At 47.5% G+C, this 25,839-nt stretch overlaps 1 protein-coding gene across 2 annotated transcripts in view; it reads right to left on the minus strand.

Annotated features, from left to right (window-relative positions):
- LOC111846919 (nuclear receptor ROR-alpha A) overlaps positions 1-25,839 on the minus strand; it is a 175,675-nt gene that overhangs the window by 25,781 nt on the left and 124,055 nt on the right. The window contains exon 1 of one of the 2 annotated variants that reach the window (XM_023817664.2): positions 20,434-20,564. The exons of the other annotated variant lie outside the window; for it this stretch is intronic. Within the exon in view, the coding sequence (XP_023673432.1) occupies positions 20,434-20,464 (31 nt within the window). The 5' untranslated portion in view covers positions 20,465-20,564. Of the gene's footprint in view, positions 1-20,433; positions 20,565-25,839 lie in introns of those variants that run through there. 2 annotated transcript variants of the gene reach the window in all.

Raw genomic sequence — 25,839 nt, forward strand, 5'->3', positions numbered from 1 at the left:
TTTCTAGAGAAGCTTTCTACCATTGACTCAACTTCAGCTCATGTTGAGAGAGGCACTCTGCCATAGACTGACGGCCTAATTCATTCCTTATCACCAGAGTTCATCCTGCACTCCATATAAATTCTCAATTTATTAACACTGTCTAATTTCCTTGTTAGATATGTATAACCAATCTCATGTAATTAGCAATTCGGAACCTTTGGGGTATTAATCCCGCCTGAATTATGGATTTGAACATCAAAGCATAGAATCCAATGTAGCCAGTGCTTGAAATTAGCTCATTTGAAACCTGCAATTATTTGTATGGCATGTTCACAAACATCTTCCTCTTTTATGTCTGGCAGAATCCCGTGGGTTTTCTGCACGGAATCTTCAATCCATTCTAGTGAAGGCCAAAAATAGACTTAACGCTAGACCCAGAAGCCCTTCCAAAATACTGCTGTGTTCATATATGGGGCTATAGCCTTCTTTCCTGGTAGCGAAGATCTCTGTTGCTTCTGTGAAGGGTGTTGGTTTTTCTGAGTAAGATTATGAAACCTGACCGCAATTCACACCACCTTTTTACCATCAAACAAACATTAAATAAGTCAATGTAAATCAATAGCTCTACCTGAGTCCCGTGCATTCGCTAGGCCAAGGGTCTGTGGCTGAACAACACAATAGTGCACGGTCTCAGTCATTAACGCCCCACTCCTTCTGACATTTGAGAGCTGAGACACACTGTGGGGCACCCCTTATCATCCAAAGGCCATGACCAAACGGAGAGATTTAAACAGAGAAAACAGCTCAGCTGTCACGCACAAAGAAGATGGATGTCTTTGATCCCCCGCGGGGGGAGCAGCAAAATCTTAATTAGTGAGAGAAAACGAGAGTAGCTTATGTGTCAGAGGTGCTCGCATCACTGGCTGGCGCTGAGTCACTTGGTGAGGCAGTTGTCACGGTGGCCGACGTCGTGGTAACGTGAGGGCGGATGCCGCCTACTGCATGTTCACTTTAAAACCATATTCTCATTAGGCGTGTTTTTTTACACGCAAAAGCCTAACCCCACTATGGACACATAAAAGCTTATTCTCATGCTAGACTTTATTTTGATAGAAGTCGCCCTGTGCATCAGTAAAAGGCAATTCAAGATCACCAAAATATTTTGCACAGCTACCCCATGTTTGAAAAGGTAGGTATGCATTTTTGCAGTTATTGTTTTGCAAAATTAACAATCAAGAGAGCTTCAGTCAGCAGTCTGAGACTGGTCTGACCGCCAATCAGTCTGTAAAGATCAAGCTAGGAAAACAACATTTTCACTGTTTTATGAGATATCTGGGCCCCCATGTTCCTGTATCTAGGAGTCAGCAATGAAGCACCTTCACTCGTCTGTCTTAGCTTCAGAACTAGGGGGTTTGTTTACTTAACACTTTAATGAAGCAGTTTGGTTTAAATGATTATCTATTACAATTATAACTGATCTGCAGCAACAGTTGCTTCCTCATGAAATTCCTTAGGAAAATGCATTTGTTATAGACATGAGGGTACAATTAAACGGAAAATGTGACCTTCATTTTACATGATTTGTGAAACAGGATCATTTACCGGAACCTTTATTATAATGCATTTGGTTACCTGGATAAAAATATTATTGATCCCAATGTGTTTTCAAGGGACTCCTGAATAAATGAACCGCTTTCCTCTTCACTTCCTCACCAGAACCAAAGCACCTCCAAAACCTCCAAGTAAGACACATCTTACAGGAATCAACTTCAGATGGGACATTAACAACAGCGGTGTTTCACCAACACTCATCATTATGACAAATAAATTCCTCAACTGAACAATCATTCTCATTCTTATTTTTAATGAGCCCACAGGCAGTAACCTTCTATGTTTAAAGCACATTCTTCTTCTGGATTTCCTGAAAGCGACCTTTCTTTATCCAATAAAGCTTAAATTTTGGATAGCTCAATAGTGCACTGGGGAGAATGTTCCTTTGCTGCAGACTCCCCACTCATTTATAAATGTATTCCTTCATTCAAAGAAATGTGACCAGCTTAGATTTTCTCACAGATGGATACTTTCAGCAAAGCGGTTCCGGTAAGCACCTTGTTGGGGCGGAAGGGCTCGTCCGGGGGCCGGGGCAGGACCCCTCCCACCTCCTGGTGCCCTTTGAAGTATCTACCGCACCCTTCCAGCATTTTTACTATATTTTCTTCTGCTTCTGATAAAATCTGAGTCGGGTGGTGGCGGTTTGGGGAGCCCACAGTCATCACACTTACAGACCACACTGCAGATGCATTCAGCCTTATCAACCTCTGTCCCTTTCCAAAGGGTGGCGGGTTCGACGGCCTAATCGGCCTGGGAATGCGGGAGAGGGGCCGCCCAGGAATCAAAACCCTTATCGGGACTAATTAAATCACTGAGTGGTAAGTGTGAAGACGCAGCTCTGGGTTAGCATGGGCCGGCAAACGGACCTCGGGGGCGCACAGCTAAACGTGGGGGAGGCAGTGCTGACACGAGACACTGATGGAGTCGCAAATCGCTTTGCAGGATGTGCCAGTAATGCATTGGCACAGTGCAGGACCCGCCATTCGTACAGGTGTTTTCACCCGAGATGCGTTTCTACCGCAGGGTTGACATGCATACAAAGACAAAAGACGATGTCACCTCAGCAGTCATGACATGTTCACAGTGTATGGTGCCTGAGTAAATCAGGAAGTACAGTAATACTGTCCACAGCGATTATGAGTCAGAGAGACGGGCTGTGGCCCCAAAACCGCTGCTTTATCTGTGGGGTTAGGGCTGCAATTAGATGTTTCTGAACACTGATTCACTGGAAACATGGTTATATAACCAGGCAAAGCCCCGTCATTAAATAATTCACTGGCATTCCTGGACAGTGGCCATGAAATAAATCTGAATTTGCCTGATATGATGGAGATGGCGGCTAATAGCTCCCGTTGCCCCTCACCTCGCCTGCTGACAGTGTGGCAGCGAATCACGAGCCTTTGTGCGCTGTCCCGATAATGAACGTGGTGAGCAGGGCCCAACAGAGGCTCTGCCCAGCCTCTTCTCGCCGCCAGACAGACACGGTGTAGAGCACGCTGCCCCGCGGGCACTCTGTTCACAGGGCTGTAAATTGATTCATGGGCAGGGGAACAAATGTAAACGAACGCTCATTATCTGCACATAATGTAGCACGAATGATAAATCATAAGGGAGAGCGTGGCTGGGCAGCTGGGCACAGACGCCGTCCCGTTCGCCCGCCCGCAATTGGTGCCGCTCTCCAAACCACACGGGCATCCCAGGAAGCCGCCCAAGCAGGCGGCATGTTTCTGCCCGACTGCACTGCCGATAACACACAACACAAATAACGTGACGTGGACGACAGCGGGCATCTCACATGCCAGCACGGCGAGCTACCGCAAACGACCTGTTAAAAATGATGGTGGTGATCACTGACCACTGTTAATGTACCTTTAAGTGCTTTAAATCAGAATCCTTTTATTTGCCAAGTACATAAAATACAAGCAATTTGTTCTGGTGCAGGCAGTGGCATGGACTATACAATTAAACACACAATAGAAGTACAAAATATGTACACAAAGGTAGCAAAATTGAAATAAATGCAAATAATGAATATTATACAAATAAAGGGGGACACTGAAATATGAGGGGTGCAGCCTCCAAATCATGCCCATTCTCCGAGGGGCGATCACACCCATGGCACAACAAGCCTTGTGTACCCAAGGCGGGCCCCCCTCAAGGCTCTCGGAGATGGGGGGGCCCTGTGTCCATTTCTAGAACGCACCGGCCAGTATCTTGAGGTGGAGATGTCCACCGCGGATCTGCATGCATGAAGGTAAGGTGCTGACTGCAAAGCAAAGACCTGCACCCTGCATGGCTCTGTTTGGTCAAATTAAAATAAATAAATAAATTAGCCAGCCAGCACTTTTTCCATTTTCACTGACATCACAAATAACAGGACGTCATGTTCTTTCCTTCCCGTAGTGAAACAGTGGAAAAACTCAATGCCAATTAGGTTATTTCTTGTGGTGAAATAACTAAAATAAAGCAAAGTATTATGGAAGCACTCCCAGAAGAACAAACAGTATTGTGTTCTGCATGCAGCACATTAGCTTCACTCGCTGCAGTGCTATGCAAGGACGCTGCCGTTAATGCCACACATCTTACAGAGGCTATTGTGGGGAGCTGTGCAGCTCAGTGAGTGACCCCCAAATGCCCTGGGGTGCTGGCGGACCTCACCCTCTGAACTCATCTCTCACCTATATTTTATATACAGTGGTACCTCAGAACTCGAAATTAATCCGTTCAGAACTCCGGACCAAATCCTAAAGATCTGATCGAATTTTCCCCATAAGAAATAATGGAAAACCAATTAATTGGTTCCCGGCCACAAAAAATTACACCAAAATATATATATATTTTTTTTAGCATTTAAACACAAGATGAATCGGACAAAACAAGAAAAGCATATACTGTACTAAATTTAAGACATCTAAGCATAATTATCAAAACAATAATTTTTAAAGGAAGAAAATAAATGTCCAAACAATGTGTAAAGTAAAAAAAAAAACAATGTGTCCTGCCCCGATCGTCCGGTTTATTAATATTAAAATAATTAATAAGATATCTTTATTTTTAAATGTATTTTATTATATAATAATAATTACTGTTACTGTCTATCATTGTCTAAATGTATTTTTACTGTCTAAATATATGTATTCAGCTAGTGTAAACATGCGCGATGCTATCACAGCGAATGCGAGGCTGAGACTGAAGCGTTACCCTTTGTTTCCGCTGAGAGATGTGCCGCGTGACTGATTTCCCCGCGCGTACAAGTTATCTTAGGTCGGCGTTCACGGTTTGACTTCTGAGATTCAGATCGAGCTCTAGGTAATTTTTTTTTTCAAACTGGTTGGTTTGACTTTTAAGAAATTCGAATTCTAATGAGTTCGAGAACTGAGGTACCACTGTGTGTGTGTGTATATATTTATATACACACACATACACACACACACACACACGTCTGTCTTTGGGTGTTTCTCAAAACTATGAATGCAAAGATCATACTTGTGGTCTTGGTAAGACTGGTCTTGCAAAAGTGCCTCCCAAGAACAAACTTTGGCCGCAGTGAATCATGGGATTGGCGAAGATTTACCCTTGATTTTTGGGGGTTTTTACCGACATCCGTACTTGTGTTCTTAAGATTGGAAGTGGTCTTCGGCAATGGAAGATGACGTAAAAAGGCTATATGAGAACATAATTACGGTCAAGAATGCATTTTGAGAAACATCCTTTGTCTCTGTCTCTCATGGAGAGCAAGATGGGATAAGGACCCAATTTCCCCACGGGGATGAAGTGCTGCTCTTCTATTCATTATCAAGCGAGATTATTATAATATGCAAATGGTGATTTAGGGGAAACAGCGCTATGGAGACCTAGGATAGCGGGGGAGTTACATTTACACACTGTGAAGATGGCACAGATACCGTCACACGGAGGTGACAGTGTCTCGCGGAACAATATGCATTTAAAGTAAAAAATTATCCAAAGGAGATACAGGACCGAGATTTTTATCTCCCCAGAACAGATACAGCAGTGCCTGGTAGGAAATGACTGGTGGCCCGATAATTAAGCCAACAAGCTGGGAGAGTTTTCCACGAAGCCCCCCCCCGCCCTGAACAGATAAGAGAAACAGTGAAGGGGGGGTGGGTCGTATTTGTCAACAAACCAGTCTTGCATAATTGACATAGTGTCAGGTGGCAGTGCGATGTGGGTCCCGGGCCCCTGGCAGAGGCTGGCCCTGGGCCCTCGGGCACAGGTGGGCCCTGGGGGAGCGCATCATTAAAGTAGCGGGCTTGTGGGGGGTGCACTGCTGAGAAAATGGCGGCATCTTATCTTCTGGGTGCTGTATGAAAGGCTGGGCGTAATGGTGACAGACCCAACAGCACGGCGCCAGGGGATTTACCGCATCGTGCCAGAATAAGACAAAATAACATATATAAATAAAGCAAAATAAATAAAGAAATGAACAGGCGGAGACACGGCCTTGTCTTACCACTGCCAATCACATGGCACTGATGTAGATGTATGAGAGCTCCCCTCCTTAATAAGAACCCCTATAGAACATTCCAGATCGGTACCCACATGACAAAATGTTGACTTGGCTTTATGGCACTTTTCAACGTTAAAAAAACTAAACGTGCACCTCTGCACGTTACGAGAGGCCTGGACCCTCAGCGCGACACGATCGCGAGGAACCAGCTCTCTCGGGCCAAGCTGCACTATTCACCAAAGCACCAAAAGGAGTTTGTGTGCTAAACAGCTTTCGATTCGAATCGCTCTGTAATCGTGCAACAGAAAAAAAAAAATCTGGAGATGAATTTTCAATCGGCCGCCTGCTGCATTTCTGAGGACGTGTCAGAGATGGGCTTTGGTACCGTCCACAGCGGTCATGAGAGTCTTCGGAAGGCGGCCGATCTTGGGTTCCTGCAGCAAGGACGAAGCCAGAGAACCCTGTGGGGCTTAGCACAGCATACAGACTGTGGTCCCGAGGGAGGGGGGCTGTGATGGTCCACTTCAGCAAAGACCGCTTGGAACTATATCGTAGCAGCTCCACGCCACCCCCACCCCGCCCTAGACCTGGGGTCTGCTTTGTTCCGGGCCGTTCTCTCCGCGGCTCGCCGTGCTTGGCGGCAAAGAGCCGAGAAGCTGAACCTGAAAATGCTGCCGACGAGGCCTGCCTCTCCACACACGGTGTGATGTGGTCGGCGGTGTTGGTCTCATTTGGTCTGAAATAACTGCAGCGCTGTGAAGAACAGCACACAAAACAAAGCGCAATGTGCTGAAGTGCCAACAGTAAATGACAGCGACAAGAAAAACTTGAGACTGAAACACGGCACGGACATAGCAGTACTGCTCCTGCTGCAGACTGGTGTGTCTCATAAGGGTTGCTTTCTTCGCAGGCTAGCGTTAGTGCACCCTAGTGCTAGCCTATTGTTATTGAGTCAGATTTAATTCCAGCCCTTTTCCAATGTCTCCATAACAGGCCGAGCAAGACTTCACTATTTCATCCGCAAGGTATGCAGACATTGCACGTTCAGACATTAACAATTCGTTCCACGTGGCAGCAATTACAGTTTAGGGGCAATTGATTCATAGTGAAGTGCTACTACTCCAGCAGCAGCAGGTCGATACAGTCAGCAAAGTCAGATGCTTCAGACGCTCCGCAAATTGCCACCTTTAATCTTCCAGATTCATTAAAAATTTCAACGAAGAGAAGGCCGGTGCCAACAGTGTTTTTTGATCAGCTGACTCTTTCAAAGGGTGCCGGCCGACGTCTCTGTGAACTCAATTAAACCGCCTTCCAGCTTTTCCTTAGAACAACAATGGAAGAGAAAAAGATCTCCTGGTGGAAAATGGCCCTTATCTTCTGCACGATGGATTTCCCCCCAGACTGGGTTCCCCTATTGACATCTATGCCAGAATAAACAACCCCCCCCAACATGATATTACCATCAGGATGAAGAACTTCCCAGTGAAAGCCCTAATCTGTATATCTGTACATGGATCACAGAAAGAATATTTTGAGTGCTCTCTGGGAACCCGCTAAACGTCTGCGTGTTACATATTTCAGCAGACATTGTTCCCCCTTTGAGCTGCCTGGGGACACCATCGCTTCATTATTACACGTCGTCTCCATACATAACCTATAACATTTCAAACTTGCTTCTTGTCCTTCGCAGGACGTGATCAGGATTGATTCTCTTTGCCGCTGCACAATGTAGAGGTGCTACTGTACAGCCATTAAATCAAAAGCAAAAGTTTTATTTGCTATTTGTACATGTACATTGGAACATACCTTTTTCACACATCGCATCTCTTTTTTTAAGACATACACAAATGCACAGAGGTGAGAGTGAAGCTTGGGGTCGGCCATTTATCAAGTGCCCTATGAGAGCAACTTTCGGCGTTGGGCTTGCTTAACGGCCCAATGGAGATGTGGCTACTCAACTGAGTGTGGGATTCGAACTGGCAACCTTCTGATCACAGGCACAGAGACCTAGCCTATGGCGTCACACACCGCCCCATATTTAAGAGGCTTCTAATAAAGAAATAACAGCCCCAAAGTCCACCTGAACTGTGCTCAGAACTGCATATGACACATGTCATGTGCAAAGGCTTCTATACGTGAAGCTCTGACTGACGTCCTTCTGGGATGTCATCACTGTGGGTCACTGGCGGGCAGAGTCTCAGTCCTTGACTGGGCCATGGGTGTGTACATGAACGCCAAGCATTAGCACTGCTAAAAGCGGTCTACCTCGGCTGGGAGAACAAAAGCAGCTCTGTCTGCGGCTGCATCAAGCCAGATACTGTCAGTCAGTACCGCGAAGGGGCCAGCAAACTGAAACATTGATACTGCCATAAATCTTTTATAGAAGTAAAGCCCGCCCCACAAGTCGTAAGCGGGGAAGGAGGGCTGAGGTAATTCTCCCAACGCTTCACTGCGAGGAACGATGAAGACGGCAGCACTGAGGTATATTTAAAGCGACTCACATGGCTTTGGGATTTCGAAGCATGAGGTGGGAGCGCCTGGGTTAATGTGGCTGGAATTGCTGAGGTAGTCATTATATCCAGATAAGGCCTGTTACACGACGCAGCTCCGGGCACCGCCAGCCCTTATTTATTTGACACGCAGCATTGAAACGAAGCCATTAAATGATACGATCGGGGGGTGGCAGGAGAGTGTCCGTGGTGGGAACGAGTCCAAGGCCACCATTAGCGGGAGACATGAAAGGGAATAATCAGCCTGTGATCACTGTGTCTTTGGTCACTGTACACCAGCACAGCCGCCTTTAACTGGCACAGCTGTCTTTAACCAGAACAGACCTCTTTAAACCAGCATGGCGCCTTTAAACCAGCATGGCGACCTTTAACCAGGACAAGCGTCTTTAAACAAACATGGGCACTTTTAACCTGGACGAGCATCTTTAAACCTGCATGGCCTCCTTTAAACTGGCAAGGCCACCTTTAACCAGGAAGGCCTTTATTAAATCAACACTGCTGTCTTTAAATGGTACAGTATAGGCACCTTTAAACCAGGATGGGCGTCTTTAAACAGCATAACTGCATTTAAACAACACAAGCGTCTTCAAACTGACACAGCTGCCTTTAATCCGGCACATCCACCTTTAAACCAGCATAACCGCTTTTAAAACGGCATGGCTGCCTTTAAACCGGCACAGCCTCCTTTAACCAGGACGGGCACCTTTAAACCGGCACGGCCTCCTTTAACCAGGATGGGCCTTTAAACTGGTGCAGCTGTCTGTAGTCTGATGTGGGTGTCTATAAACCAGCGCAGCTGTCTGTAGTCTGATGTGGGTGTCTATAAACCGGTGCAGCTGTCTGTAGTCTGATGTGGGTGTCTATAAACCGGTGCAGCTGTCTGTAGTCTGATGTGGGTGTCTATAAACCAGCGCAGCTGTCTGTAGTCTGATGTGGGTGTCTATAAACCGGTGCAGCTGTCTGTAGTCTGGCATGGCTGTCTATAAACCGGTGTAGCTGTCTGTAGTCTGATGTGGATGTCTATAAACAAGCGCAGCTGTCTGTAGTCTGATGTGGGTGTCTATAAACCGGTGCAGCCGTCTGTGGTCTGGTGTGGGTGTCTATAAACCGGTGCAGCTGTCTGTAGTCTGATGTGCGTGTCTATAAACCAGCGCAGCTGTCTGTAGTCTGGCATGGGTGTCTATAAACCAGCGCAGCTGTCTGTAGTCTGATGTGGGTGACTATAAACTGGTGCAGCTGTCTGTAGTCTGATGTGCGTGTCTATAAACCGGTGTAGCTGTCTGTAGTCTGATGTGGATGTCTATAAACCAGCGCAGCTGTCTGTAGTCTGGCATGGGTGTCTATAAACCAGCGCAGCTGTCTGTAGTCTGGCATGGGTGTCTATAAACCAGCGCAGCTGTCTGTAGTCTGGCATGGGTGTCTATAAACCAGCGCAGCTGTCTGTAGTCTGGCATGGGTGTCTATAAACCGGTGCAGCTGTCTGTAGTCTGATGTGGATGTCTATAAACCAGCGCAGCTGTCTGTAGTCTGGCATGGGTGTCTATAAACCGGTGTAGCTGTCTGTAGTCTGATGTGGATGTCTTTACTGGTGCAGCCGTCTGTGGCCTGGTGTGGGCGTCTTTAACCTGATGCATTCATTTGTAACCCAGTGTGGGTGTCTTTAATCTGCCATCTTTAAATTGGTGTGTTTCATAAACTGAAATTTGCCGCACTAAGCACCAACTTGTTATATATTCCCAAAACTCCCCAGCTTAACTCCACATGGAATGGAAAGTTTCTGGAAATTTACTGCTCCTAACAGTACAACCCTAATAGTAAATACAGTCAGAACTTCAGCAGACAACATGTTGCTAAATAGCATTTAGCATTAGCTAAGTGGAAAACCAGAAGGGAAAGCCCGTTACAACTGGAGCCAGTCTTGGCTGTTTGGTTAGCTACAAACAGTGCAGGAATTTAACATCTAGCTATTTTTTCCAAAGAGCTAAGCCAGCTCCATAAAGCCATCTAACCAGCTCCACAAACCCATCTAACCAGCTACATAAAACAATCTAACCAGCTCCACAAAGCCCAATTAACCAGCTCCATAAAAACCATCTAACCAGCTCCACAAAGCCCAATTAACCAGTTCCCCAAAGCCCATCTAACCAGCTCCATAAAGCCATCTAACCAGCTCCACAAACCCATCTAACCAGCTACATAAAACAATCTAACCAGCTCCACAAAGCCCAATTAACCAGCTCCACAAAGCCCAATTAACCAGTTCCCCAAAGCCCATCTAACCAGCTACATTAAACAATCTAACCAGCTCCACAAAGCCCATCTAACCAGTTCCACAAAGCCCAATTAACCAGCTCCACAAAGCCCATCTAACCAGCTACATTAAACAATCTAACCAGCTCCACAAAGCCCATCTAACCAGTTCCACAAAGCCCAATTAACCAGCTCCATAAAGCCCATCAAACTAGCACCATCACTGTATCTGCAAAAGAGTGCAGCACAAATCACAGCTGATTAATCAGACTGAAGCACTAACACACTAAATGCAGAACAGTCTAGAATCACCAACCATAACCATAATGGGCAGACCACCAGAATCTAAAGTGGTCACTGTTTTAGATACTCTGATTTTTTTCTAAAAGGTTTTACTTTATCTCACAAGTGAAATATACTAAATATACTAAAATACTAAACTTATATGCCCTTTATTTAATATTACTGCAATGAATAAAATGGTAGAAGCTGAGATGTATTTGTTGCAATTCTACTGCTTGCATACAGATCAGAATCATATCCTTGAAATCAAACTGAAAGTGACTGCAGTGCATGCACTCCCCTGCCGCATATCTAAAACAGTAACGTGTCTTTGGGGTGCACATACAACCCTCTGTCACACAGCCGCATCAACATCTGAATTTATAATCAGTGCCCTGTCACAGAGAAGATCAGGCAGCTTCATCACCGTGACACTGAATCATGTTCTCATATCACCCGGCAGATTGTAAACAACCGATGAAATGATCTTTAACGAAGAGGCTCCGTCGCATTCCTGAGCGAGGGCAAAAGAGGGAGACAAAGATATTTGCAGGAACGGGAAGAGCTTCCCACAGCAGATGATGATGGACGAGGAAAATGTCAACAAAGGCTTTCAGTCTGACAGACAGGAGGTCGGAGGATGGAAATAAGAAAATACATCCTGCCAGCCAAGCATTTTGTGTTTGTCTACGTCTGTGTTTTGCGAGATTGCAGAGTCAAGCCTCGGAGAGCAGGACTGACACTTGGCCAGGACGGACGGACGAGGAGACACCCCGTGGCGGCAGGGACAAGGCTGGGGACTGAGACGTCCCGGGTGACGAGTCAGACTGTGGGCCGTCTGGGGGAGGCACAGGGTTGCGGCTTTCCTCTTGCAGCCGTAGAGTCACCTGTACCTGCAGCCCTCTGTGGACTCCTCCGGTTCCCATGTCTGTGGAACCACTCCTTACATTTATACTCGTTTAAAAGCACCCTGTTGTTCATACACACGCATGCTTGCATACACAGACACGCTTACACATGCACGCGTGTGGACAAACAGGAGCAACTGCGCCCCCCCCCCTCCACTCAATTAAATGCTTAATTTAAAGCCAGGCTTTGATGCTTCCTCTAGTAGCACCTTGTGGCGCTCCTCTGCTGGGCTTCTGGGAATGTGATAATTGCATCCCTGTAGCACCGCGGTGTGGTTGTGAAGATGTACCAGCCCGGGAATTGGGAATTATGAGGCCGGGGGATTTTCCTCGCTGAGCCGGAGCTGCGTGAAGGTGAGGGTGAAGGAGCAGCCTGAGACGCTGCCGCCCGCCCGCCGAGTTAGCATAAACGCGCTCGCTAATTAGCCGCCGTGTGCGGAGAGATCGCGGGGCATTTTCCATACGCGTCACTTCCTCTCCTTTAAGGGTCTTTCTGAAGCCCCGCAGGCACGCTCCGCTGCCGCCCAGAGCCCCCACTTTGTCCTCCGAGAGGCAGAGCTGCGACGAGAAGCCACGCCATACACTTTGACGAATTATTAATAGGGTGAAAGCAAAGCTCCTTCAGCAAACGGCCTCCATGTGCGGGGGTCTGTTTACAGCATATGTGTGTTTATACAACAACACGCATTGGAAAGGCGCTGCGATTAAATTACCACACTCTCTCATAAGTTGGGGGGCGGGGGGGCTCACAGTGACTCCCTCTTCCTCCCTGTCCCTCTTCATAGTGTGTACAATCTGTCGGGTGTCCTGTTTTGCCCCCCCCTCACAGTAACCCTGCTATTCCCCTAACCCCCTCCGGGGTGCCTGATTCCCAACGCGTCCGTCTCCCACTCGTCTTCTCCCATGATTCCCAGCTCCCTGCACCCCCACCTCCGTCTGTGACATGTTGTGCTCACCCAGCCCCCTTCCCACCTAATCCTGAAAACGGACGCCGTTGCCAAAGCACGTGATCCCAGTCGCCAGGTCTGCGCGTTATGCAGCTCTGCTTGGCATGCCGACCAGGGGGCCCTGGTACGCACATATGCCGCACGCCCAGCCTGTTGGGGGGTGCCGAGGAGCACAGCGTTTTAAAGGCTACAAACATGTAATCCTAGTTACAAAACTGCAGTCAAAGCATGTAACTGTTTTTCTTTTTGTTTTTTTTTAATTACCCCCTCCCCAAGTCACAGTATGTAAATCAGTTGTTCTGGGATCCCCCTACTTTTTAGAAAAGCTGGACCCCTGGATGGTGTAAAATCGACAGGGACATGCAAAGCAGGATATCAGGCAGGTGGCTGAGGGCAGACGGGACTGTGCTCTGAAGAAAGGGTGGGTGCAAGCCCAGTGCGCGCTGCTGCCCCCTAGCACGGGACCCTGACACCCCGCAGAGAGCTGGCTGGGTGAGCTGGATACACCCAACACCCGGGGGGGGGGGGGGGCTTTGGAAGTGTGCAACATTGTGCACACACACACACACACACACACACACACACACACATACACACACACAAAGCAGAGGTTTCTGTTAACCCACTTACCACCTGGGGGTGCTCTGGTCCCCCCATGGAGTCCATTCGATACGCTCACAGCGCTCGGCCAAACCGCTATCCCCCAGGGTAAACAACCCACTAACAGGCAAGATGGCACCGCGTTCACAGGACACAGCCCCGCCCCCCCGGCCTACAGAGAGCACAAACACAGCCGTGCACAGCAGCGCAGAGCAAACATCCTCTTGGTTTGCGCTTTCCGAGTGGCGCCTCGCCCGCTCCGCCTCTGTGATGCACGCTGTGGTTTAGCCAGATCGCTGTCACATGGGATGTGTCTCATCTCTGAGTGCCTTTCTGATTTAAAAAAAAAAAAAAAACAACAGAGCAAAGAACCCCTTGTTTAACACACCTCAGTGTAAACGCACACCAACCTTTCTGGGCCGCTGGTATGTCTACCTGAGCAGGTATCGGCGCTGACCTCCTGACCAGCAGCCGCGGGGGGAGAACTCGGCTAAAAAGCTATTGAAGGCGTATGTTAGACGCCCCGACAGGGCGCAGGCTGTGGGGGGGGGGGGGTGGGGCTGCACCACAAACCCTCCATCTTAATTGAGACCATTGTAGTTTGCCCAGTTCCCCAGCAGTCTCCCCCAGTCGTAAATGAAAGTCATTAATACATCCCTCCCAGCGGGGGGCAGCACACCGTTTCAGCCTCCGGAGGCTATTGGCAAAAACAGCATTTCCTTAATGACGGACGGCTCCGCGACGGCGGTGTCGCGCTCCTCACATGCACACGCCTGCCGACTCGGGAAGTTCTTAATTATTTACCCCCCTCCCCTGGTTCTGCTGCTTGTGAGATGATGGGTGAAGCCTCTGTCCTCTGACACATACTGAAAACAGGCCATCTTTCAACAACAGGGCAGCTGTTTTTGCTTTTTTAATTTATCTGATGTAGGCTGATAAGGTCCCGATAAGCTGCCGGAGGCTGTGAGCTTCTCTGGCCACCAAGACTTGACAGAGCAGCAGGGACACATACAGCGATGGAGAGGCCCCTGGGCAGGACGCGGAAATGTGCCTCCAACACGGAGCGGGCAAGAATCGGCCCACGGCAGCAATGAAAGCCATTACAGTTCATTATGGCACAAAAAAACTGTTAAAACAACAAACAGAACAGTGGCCTTCACCAGCAAAGGTCAGCAAGACCTTAAAAGGCCGCGTCTCTCCCTGCGTTTGAAATACCTACGCAGTGTTTCAGAACCACGAGTGTTTCCTCATGCCAGACTCATTCGAGATAAACCACATCAAGACACGATTCACCGTTTCTCTTTGCTAACAAATAAAACTTTAAAAAATAATTTTGGAAAATACTTTAAAGTAGGATGTATGTAGTATACTATTACAAACAGCTGTGGCCATTATGTCAATAGATAGTGTTTCAAATTGTAATTCTAAAAAATGGGGAAAGGAAATGTTAATGTCATCTAAATTCTTACAAAGCAGACGTAGTGCAGAACAGCATAATCAGATCATTTGTTCTGAAACTTTATATTAGCCTTTTTTCCAACATTCAAAGAGTTTAATAAGGCAGCTACAGGGACAAACTATGACAAAAACTGCAGTTATCACACACTAACCTCAAAAAAAAACAATCTGTCATATCGTAAGCTTTGTGTGTTTATGTTTATAAACTGAAGCCATTAAAGCATACTGACCACTTGCACATATGCTTTGGAACATTTAACTGTTTCTAAGTAACACAACTTCTAATTAAAAAATGAATAAATGGCAATGACTTTTTCTTTGTTGCCCATATTTGTGTTTAACTTTTAATATTTTATGTTTATCTTTTAAATCTATAGATCTACACGTTTTCAACTAAGAAAAAAATCCTTAATGATTACAATAAGAAGTAAAATCGCTCCCATGGCGCCGGTCTGCGGAATCAAAGAGCTACTGACAGAGCCTCCCCACCTTTTCATCAGACGTCTGTGTTAAAAAGCGACGGCATTCTCTGCTCCTTCGTAGCACGGTCACCTACGGTCATGGTGGCTTATGGTTTTTATGAGAGGAGGCCCAGAGCACAGCACAGCCCACAGTGAGCAGTGCAACCTGAAGGTCCCAACCCAGGGAGGTGTGCTCTGGCTCTGAAGCTGCAATATTTAATCAGCACGATACTGGAATACCGTTGGTCCGGACAGGCCTTTCCTGCCGCATCCCTCACCTCGATCCATCTTCTCTCCAAAATGACGGTTACCTTGTTCCCCCCCCCCAACATTCCATTCCACTCCACAGTGTTTTAATCTCTTTGTTCCTAACCCCCCTTCCCGTGTTATGAATCTCCACTGGGGGACGTGATGGACACCCCGGTAAATCCTGAGCCCCACTCCTGCACCCGCATGTCTCCGGGACATTCCTCTCCCCGATCCATCCATCCATCCATCGTCACTCTTCCACCTATACCTCCCTCTCCGCTAAAATCACAGAGACGCCCCTTTACCCTTCGCACAGCAGACGGTGAGCGTACCGTGTAACATCGGCCTCTAATTAATGAGCGATGTGGGGTCACGGCGATGAGTTACACCACCCTCTGACCCCTGACGTGTTCAGCCCTTGCACAGAGGCAGGACTCACATGCACCTCCACTGCTTCCCCCTCAGAGGCCCCCCACCCTAACCAGCCAACGCGAATGACGGGGGGGGGACAGGGGAAGGCCACAGCCGCCGCACGCCTGCTTGCCCTGAGATATAATTACTGCAGCACCACCCAACATCTTTGTTGTTGCAATAAAAGGAAATGAACTTCCAAGGTCTTGTGAAAAATAGACCAGTCTTAAAAAAACAAATTTGTCTTTTCAATCACCATTTTTCTTAATCAGCTATTTTTGCAAACCGCTATTTTTGCTCCCACACGCACACAGGGACTCCGGACTCCAGAGCCGGCCGGCAGTACGCAGGACAGGCTTCTCGGCCCCGTCTGCAGCCTTCAGCGAAGAAGCTTCTGGATCTCCAGTGCATCTCTGCTTCTGTTACTTCATTTTCGAGCGTTTGAGTCAGACAAAACGCACAATCGATAACGCTCTCCCTGCCCCATCCCTCTTTGATGAGACTTCAAAAGGGTATTGGACAGCTCTCCGGAGGAATCCGCAGAAGAGAGACATGTTACAAAATACTTCAAACGGATGGACAACAACAAAAAGGCCTTATTATCAGCCCGTTCTTGACTTTCGGGGACCGGTCTTCAGTGTGTGCGGGTCCAGGAGACCAAGCTTCCAGAAGGAGCCATTCATCACAACCTACACCTGGCGAACAGGCCGCCGGCCTGCCGGAGCCTCCTCAGCCCTGTGCCGTGCACAGTCACCCTTATTGAACAAATAAATGTAACATCCATGCAGGTGATGACCTGGAATTTTGGGGTACCGTTAATCTGCACGACAGGTTAAAGCAATAACACACCCAACAGTACTACGCAGTGAACAGAAACAGTAATGCGGCCGCCATTGGGACATGTGTCCGGCCGTTCAGTCACTGGCTCCTTTCACTTTGCGTCCTCACAGAACATTCATACACAGGTCCCACTGGTGGTTGCCGGTGAGGTACAGGACGTTCCTCTATAATGGTAGATGTTAGGGCTGCATTGTGGTACATCAGCACAACAGGGTGGCGAGATGGGCACGCAGAAGCTGGTGTGTACAGAAACACTGCCCTTAGAGGTATACAAATAAAATATGTATAACATGGAATTCTAAAGCGAATATAGATATTTCACATCCAGTTTAAGTACACATCCGTACAGGTAATAGTTACAGCCATTTGCTTTGTTAAGCACAAGCAGTGTTTGATTACATGTAAATTTATATATGATAAAAATTAAAATAAAAAAATTAAAAAACACAGTGGAGATGGAAGGAGAGAAGCCGCTTTTAGATTACCTAAGAATATTGTGTTCACCAGAGCAAAATGAAAATCAAAACTAATTCATTAAATCAGACGTGGTTTATTATAGCTTATGAATTGAAAAACAACAAAGGTGTGATTATCAAATAAGTTTTGATAGTTATCCGCGAAAATGGGCAGGCAGTATGTCGGTTACTGGCGGTTTATATCAGAAAGCTACGGAGAAGCGCTCTCACCTGGGGGATGCAACACGTAACGCCGGAGCCCCATTACGCGCCCGGACCACGGCGAGCCGCGCACCGCGCAGCCGGCTGGGGGGAAGCTACGAGCGAGCGGAGCCGGCACGTACGGAAGCGCCGGCGCCGCTTTGCATTTCGCCATATGCATTTCACGCTCACTCCTGCCTTTCACAGGCAGCCGAAAACTTGGCAAATGAATTTTATCACTTGTGCTCACCCCCTTCACTGTGCTGCCAGAAAGGGATTCAGCATAACGCCGTTGCCATGTAAATATATTCATTCTGCCACAAATACAATAAATATAAATCTAAAGCCTAATGACGCATATTAAAACGTTCGAGTGAAACATACAAATAACGCGCTACAGTTAAAATTTTAAAATCTACTCCACTTAGTAGAGTATCTATTTCCTTGCATTAATTTTAATTCGCAAGCACATGCATTTACGCCTAATCTGTTTCTCCTTTCCCAAGTACCAAGCCTCTGAATCCGGCATCGGGCGCCAAACAGGCGCGGTGGAAAAGAGTCCGGGGCTCCGGCGACAACGGTGAGTCTCACCGACCGGCACCGCCGTGGCAGGTGCGTTAATTATGAGCTGCAACCCATCTCCACAGCTTAAAATAAAACTTAAAATTATTCATTCGGCTTCTTCTATATTAGTGCTAAAAACGGATTTCACGTGTTTTCCCTTCTTTTTTAATGATTGAACAAATGTAAGGAATGCTCAGCTTAATTTTTCTGAGTACACTAGCCAATTTGCATGCTATAATGACTGGGATGTTTCAATTAAAGGTAATTAGGTGCTTTGCAGGCTATCAGTTGGTTGGCAGACTTTGAAGAGAGCTCTTTGTGATGAGAGAGAGGGGGATAGACGGAGCGATGGAGACGAAACAGGGCAGTATGAGGACGACAGTCCCGCTTCCCCTGTAATAACACGGCCTTCTGTGTTTGTGGGGCCCAGCCATTCACACACAGCAGTCCTTAATGTCAGCAGAAATGGCAGCACCAGCACAGTATACCAGACCAACAGTCTCTGCTCTTTACTAAATTATCTTAAAATTGTTTTCAACAGCACCCTTAAAATAAACACAGTCTCTCCAACAGTAACAAAAAAAAACATTTTCTTGCCATTTTCTGTGGCCTCAGAGTTACCTTTGTGGGTTAATGTCCAAAAGCACAGTCAGCTGTGCAGCCAAAAACGCACAGCAATGGTCAACTGTTGTACAGGGTTTAACATTTTAAATGTTGCAGCTCGTTAACAGCAACTGTCTTTCAGCATCGACGATCCCGGACAGTCACAGCTCAGCCTGTTAACTGAACAAATATTTTTTCTCCAACCAGCACAATTTTCATCATAAAAAATAAATCCTAAATCCACCCGCCATTTTCCAGCTATTCTCCAGATTTAATACCGTTTTTCACAGGCACCAGCTCTGTTCTACAGATTCTATAGTATTATTTATAAACACAACTGAAAAAAATTTAATTGAATTGAAAATTGAAAACGCTATTATTACGTAAATGCAAAATGGTCAGCTTAGCTTCTCATTTCCAAATAATTCTGTATAAATTCAGGGATTTTTTTTTGTGCCATAGTCTGCTCTTACAAAAGCTTAAAATTCTATATGGTGCTGATTGTAAAGCCAAAATATAAAGTTTCCATACGGCTCGCTGAATGCACTGAACATTATAGTAAGCATTGTTATTACGCCTTAAAAAATAAAAAAATAGACAGGGCTTACTAAATGTAGAGTACTACCATGCATGAAATAATATGCAAATGTATCAAATATTAAAAGCGGTACGAGAGACAGAGCCCAGCGATAGAGTGTATCGCTCTCCCCAATCCCAGCACTTTTAACTTAATAGATAATGACAGCTGCTAGCTTTATTCCCCAGGACATGGAGTGGTGATTCGGGGGGGTATGGAGAGCGGGGGGTGGGGTGGGGTGGAGGGATTAAGCATGCTCAGTCCGGGTGCAGGATCTGTATCGCCGGGACGGGGAAAAACAAGCGTCGCTCCAGCGGACACCCATGTGCCGACTCTCGGAAAATAGGTCAGTGGAACACAACACACAAATATTAGCTGGAAAATTCTGAGGGATCTGGCACTCGCAGCGCCATGGCGACCGTTAGTAAACCTTAGCGAGGCCGGGGAGCGACTCGCGGCACCGTGGTGCCCGTCTGTGCACAGAGACAGACACGTCTCCGCGACTGGAAAAACAGGATTAAGTGGAGAGATGAACATAAAAGAATTTTGCATGCCCTCCCCCCCCCTACCCCCACCCTCTCTAATCTACACATCAGGAACTTTCAGACGTCCGAGACACACACACACACACCCTGCCATTCCAGGGCTTCAAGTCTTGCAAGGAAAACACGCGTGTAAACAACACACGGTCTATCAAAAACGTCCAGGTTTGGAGCACACCAATAGGCAGTGCCTCATTCACCACATGCCCCCCCCCCCCCAAACTGTGAAAATACACACACATATTAAAAAGCCTCGTCTTCCAGCCTTCAGCTGCAATAAGGGCGCCGTCTCAGTCCCGCATGCTGAGAAGAAGCCGCTTTAAATACTGCCTGCAGCTGCTGGCGATCTCCCGTCAGCAGGGCTCTGCCTTCCCGTCTCTGCCTCTCTCCCTTCCGCTGCGAGCTCTCGAAATGGAGCGCTGGCAGCTCCAGAATACCACAGACACCCTCCCCGATTGTTAACCACTTGTTAGTCTCCCTCTGTCTGCCGCGCATGCATTTGGTCTCTTACCTTTCATAGCTGAGATCACAAAATACATCATTAAGCTCCAAGTCCATAAGAGAAACACCAGCGTCAGAGCGAAGCCCTCCACTGCTGTTTCAGCAGCAGCTGGCCAGCACGGCTCTATCGCTGCTTTAGTGCATGACCACATGAAAATCCATGTGACTGTGACATCATCAGCCATATCTGACTACTCCCCACCCCCTTCAGCCTTGAGTGGCGGCATGGGCAGCCAATAGCACACCAGCTGGGGAGAGCTTTAAGAAAGCACCTGGACCACGTCCCACCGATTGCAGCACGGTGTCGGTGTGTTTGTCTGGGGCCAGCAGACACAGCATGCTGTCGCTATCGTGCCAATCTTATCTCTTGCAGAAGCAAAAGAGAGAGAAAAATGGTCAAAAGCCACAGTGTTTTTTCCCCTCCTCTGTCACTCTTGTCTCTCTTCAGAAGCTAAATAACGAGGGGGGGGCTTTGAATTTGCCCCAGGCTCTCTGGCACCCAAGCCCTCTGCTCCCCCAGCCAATAAATATTAACGATCAGACAGATGAAGCTGAAAGTGCCTCCAGATGTGTGAAGGCAGCGCGGCTTTCCAGACAGACGGCGTCTTGGCTGCGTCTCCATCTCGCCAGCAGGGGGCCCCGGATGCCCCCCTGCCCCCTCTGATAGCCATGGCATAGCCTGAGACTGGGGGTGGGGTTGCCAGCTCAGCCTCTTGAACCTGACGGGGATGAGGGGAGGCAGATCTATGTGGGGCGGCATGGAAACGCCCCCTACACACGTACCCCTCCCCAAATACTCCCCCCACACACACATGTTAAACTGCGCCACTTCCCCACCCTGCCCTGTAGTGGGAGCTGATCAGATTTCCTCAGCAGCTGCCTGTCTCTGATGCGACACTGTGGGTTTGAACATCGGCCCAGCCAGTGCTAGGGCTCCATTTTAGCAGTGGAGGGTGTACAGCAAGCGGGGATATCCAGCTGACACCCCCAGCTGACACCCCCCCTCCTTGAGCCACATTCCTAAAATCCTGGACGGCTTCACGCATGTTTGATTTCACGTGTGTCTCCTTTGCTGCTGGTGAACAGATTCGGGGGTGACACGGCCAGAATACCCCCTCCCCACCTCAATATAATAATAACATTTATGGGGAGAACGACATTATGAAGGTAAATCAATAATGAATAATTAAGGCTTTGCCATTGGGGGACCCAACTGCCAGTCAGCATGCTGGCACCACTGGCTAAAACTGCAGAATGCAATTTAAGATTAAATTGATAGAATTTTAGGCTTGATAATAATAATAATAATTATTATTATTGCAATTACAGTTCTTGCATCTACCTATTGATATCAGAATCTATTTTGTCCAGAGCAAAAACTATGCAGAAATATTTGTAAAATGAAAATGTGTGATTAAATATTACGAGGCGAGTTATGACCACATATGCCTTTAACTGTGAAACTCACGCACCCCTCCCCCCTGTAAATTGGGTGACAGCCGGCCGTTCATCTAAAACGGCGGCGGTGAGACAGGGCTGTAGAGTAGCTGTATGTAACACTTCCATCTCCCTCGCTGACGAGCTGCGGTCAGGTGCTGCGAGCTGCGGTCAGGTAGTACGAGCTGCGGTCAGGTAGTACGAGCTGAGGTCAGGTAGTACGAGCTGCGGTCAGGTGCTGCGAGCTGAGGTCAGGTAGTACGAGCTGCGGTCAGGTAGTACGAGCTGCGGTCAGGTAGTACGAGCTGCGGTCAGGTGCTATGAGCTGCAGTCAGGTGCTATGAGCTGCGGTCAGGTGCTGCGAGCTGCGGTCAAGTAGTACGAGCTGCGGTCAGGTGCTGCAAGCTGAGGTCAGGTGCTGCGAGCTGCGGTCAGGTAGTACGAGCTGCGGTCAGGTAGTACGAGCTGCGGTCAGGTGCTGCGAGCTGAGGTCAGGTAGTACGAGCTGCGGTCAGGTAGTACGAGCTGCGGTCAGGTAGTACGAGCTGCGGTCAGGTAGTACGAGCACTGCATAAGACTGGTACTCATTCAGTGAACGCAGGCCGCGCATGACCGGTGCTCATGGCAGCTGACAGGACAGGTTTGGCCGGGCTGACAGCTTTCGAAAGCAGATAAGCCACAGACAGTGTTTATCTGTGTGTGTGTGTCTCACAGAGACAGTGAGAGACAGACAGAGGGAACAGTTGGAAATCACATACCGGGCTTTGCAGCATTCTGGAGAAAAGAACTGATCAGATCGAACTGAGCCGAATGTGTTTGTACTGATAGATAGAGAAGCAAAAAGCAGCTTTCTGCTATTTACAGGATCAGGGGAAAACAACCTGTCTGATTCTTGTTTTTTTTGGGCTGAAATCAAGATAAAAGGTAAGAGCAGATCTTTAAAAACTGGCCTTTATCCCCTAGAAACATCAGCAGTGTGTAAACAGCAACTCATTGGTAAGCGTGTTGGGCATGTTTTATTGGGCAGAGGGATTCCCTCTGAATTCAGAACGACGGCACTGCTTAAAACGATAACTGCTACAATTATAATTTACAGAGTTAAGTCAGTAATCTTACCTGCATTATATAAATGAACATAATTTTTATTTTGGTATTTTTTTATTATTTGCGAATCATTCTTTTGATAATTTTTATAATTTGCCTTTCTAATAAAAGCAATTATTACCCCACAGAGCTGTAACGCACCATCAGCCACTTCAGCACAGTCTCAGACAAAAGAGGTTTGACAGATAAGTTTGATGGGTCCAGCAAGACCACGGTCCTCGTTAATGATTCCGGTCGTCCCTCAAGCCCTCAGATAACAGCCACGCGTTGTGTAATAACGGAGCGTGCTTCCAGGGGAGCATCTCTGGCAACCATTCCAAGCCCTGAGAAAGGAAATCCCGACAAACCGAAGAAGCATATTTTCTCAGAGAGTAGCTGGGTATTTCTTACTTTTTTTATATGACAAAAAGACAGAAGACAGAAACAGGTTGACTTCAAGAGGCTTGTGTGTCACAATATCAGTAGTTCTCATCTGATTTACACCAACATATGAAGAACATTTTAAATGCCATTAACCCTTACTCAGGCACACATACATACGTAGCCTTGCTGTTTTATTTCAGCAAATCCCAGCGCTTCCCCATGTCTCCCTGCTCCTCCGCATGTCTCCCTGCGCCTCCGCATGTCTCCCTGCTCCTCCCCATGTCTCCCTGCTCCTCCCCATGTCTCCCTGTGCCTCCCCATGTCTCCCTGCGCCTCCCCATGTCTCCCTGCGCCTCCCCATGTCTCCCTGCTCCTCCCCATGTCTCCCTGCGCCTCCCCATGTCTCCCTGCGCCTCCCCGACACTGATGGCAGGACGGACCCGCTCCTACATGGAAGCTGTCACCCCATTGCTTGCCCCCACTGGTACTGGTCCCCCTATCCATTCATACCATTACCTGCTACAAAACGGCCTTTCCCTGTCAAAATAAAGCATGGGGAGTTTCCCATTAAACTCGGAATCCCATCATCAGAGGGTTTCAGGATGTGAGAAAATTAGCAAAGTGAAAAACTTTGAATCCATAACCACGAGAAACACTGTTCTGCCCATTCAGTTAGTAGCAAGCTAGTCATCATTTTGCAGACTGTGTGACGTGTGTGTCAGTGAACGCTGCTGTTTTCCACATCCAGACGGCGGACCGCTCCGGATCCCACGGTGCCATATTCCACATCCAGACGGCGGACCGCTCCAGACCACGACGCTGCCGTTTTCCACATCCAGACGGCGGACCTCTTCAGATCCCGACGCTGCCATGTTCCACATCCAGACGGCGGACCGCTCCAGATCCCGACGCTGCCATGTTCCACATCCAGACGGCGAACCGCTCCAGACCACGACGCTGCCGTTTTCCACATCCAGACGGTGGACGTCTTCAGATCCCGACGCTGCCATGTTCCACATCCAGACGGCGAACCGCTCCAGACCACGACGCTGCCATGTTCCACATCCAGACGGCGGACCTCTTCAGATCCCACGCTGCCGTGTTCCACATCTAGACGGCGGACCGCTCCAGATCCCGACGCTGCCGTGTTCCACATCCAGACGGCGGACTGCTCCACATCCCGACGCTGCCGTGCTATGGAGGGGTGCTGGGCCTTTCACCTCTTTTATCGTAAATAGAATTCGACAGAGTGGAGGTGGCACATGGCAGGCTCCCGGGGGCGCTCTGGAGCAGGGATGAGGGTGAAGCTGCTAATGGCCTCATTAGCAGGCTGTCAGTAACCGTGCCACACGCTGCCAGGGACACTATGCCACTTAGCTGCCCCATGCTGGACGCGCCGCGGCCTGCTCCTCCCTGTGTGGGGCCTCGCACCCAAGGATCACTGTAATACAGCCCTAGACGGAGGCAGCTATTCCCCTGCCGTGGAAACCCTCACACCGACCCCGACAATTTACCACATTACCTGGAATAAAATAATTGAACAGTCCTAACTAGAGATGCACTGATTGCAATTTGGCGGATTCCGATTTTTTTGCAAGTGTGACCTGCTGATACAGATTTTTGCCGATTCTGAATTTTCTTAAGAACTATAATTGGCAGCATATACAAACAAAAATCAGTTTTCTTTAATGCCAAATTTCCCACAAACTGCACTAAGTTATAGGACCTTCTCTCAGAATAAAGTACTCTGTGAGGTACAAATGACAATTAACTGAAAATGAGTTACTGAACACCCAGTTTTATCTGACATATTTTACTTTTCCAAACAAGAGCAGGTGCAACAGATTTAAATAACAAAACAAATGTCAGTTACTTATATCACTTTCCAGTATGTTTAATTTCACCAGATAACACGACATTGACCTTTTTCTTTTTTACTCATCTTAAATTAAAAAAGTCCATAGGTTACAAATAAAACTGAAGTGTACTATACTCTTCCAAATAATAGTAGGTGCAGTGTAATATTATTAATTATGCACATACAATTCTTACATCACTAGTAAGCTAGATTAAGATCAGGCTTTTTCATACCTTCATACTGTATGGACATTATACCACAGGGGGTTAAAGTTAAAAATACTAAAATACTTGTACTCTCTCATAGAAAAAATCTTAGCTAGCTTTCCAGTTTTAATGATTGTTCCTCTTCAAGATCATCTAGTATATGTTTAATAAGCACCTCTGATATTTTACCACGTTTTCATTGCGGTTCCCCCACGGTTTACTTTGGCTTTACATGTATTACAAATTGCCGTCTTTTTGACGTCTTCACTCACAGTGGAAAACTTCCACACTAATGACATGTGAGCGTGTGTCTGTGAGCGTGTGTCTGTGAGCGTGTGTCTGTGAGCGTGTACACAGCTGTGAGGTTATTGCCTGCGCCTCTGTGGGTATGACGTGTGGTGCAGGCGTAAAACGGATCGGTTTGGTATTGGAAATACGAGACTGACTG

Source organism: Paramormyrops kingsleyae, chromosome 11 (genome assembly GCF_048594095.1).
Source record: "Paramormyrops kingsleyae isolate MSU_618 chromosome 11, PKINGS_0.4, whole genome shotgun sequence".
In the NCBI taxonomy this organism is placed as follows: Eukaryota; Metazoa; Chordata; class Actinopteri; order Osteoglossiformes; family Mormyridae; genus Paramormyrops; species Paramormyrops kingsleyae.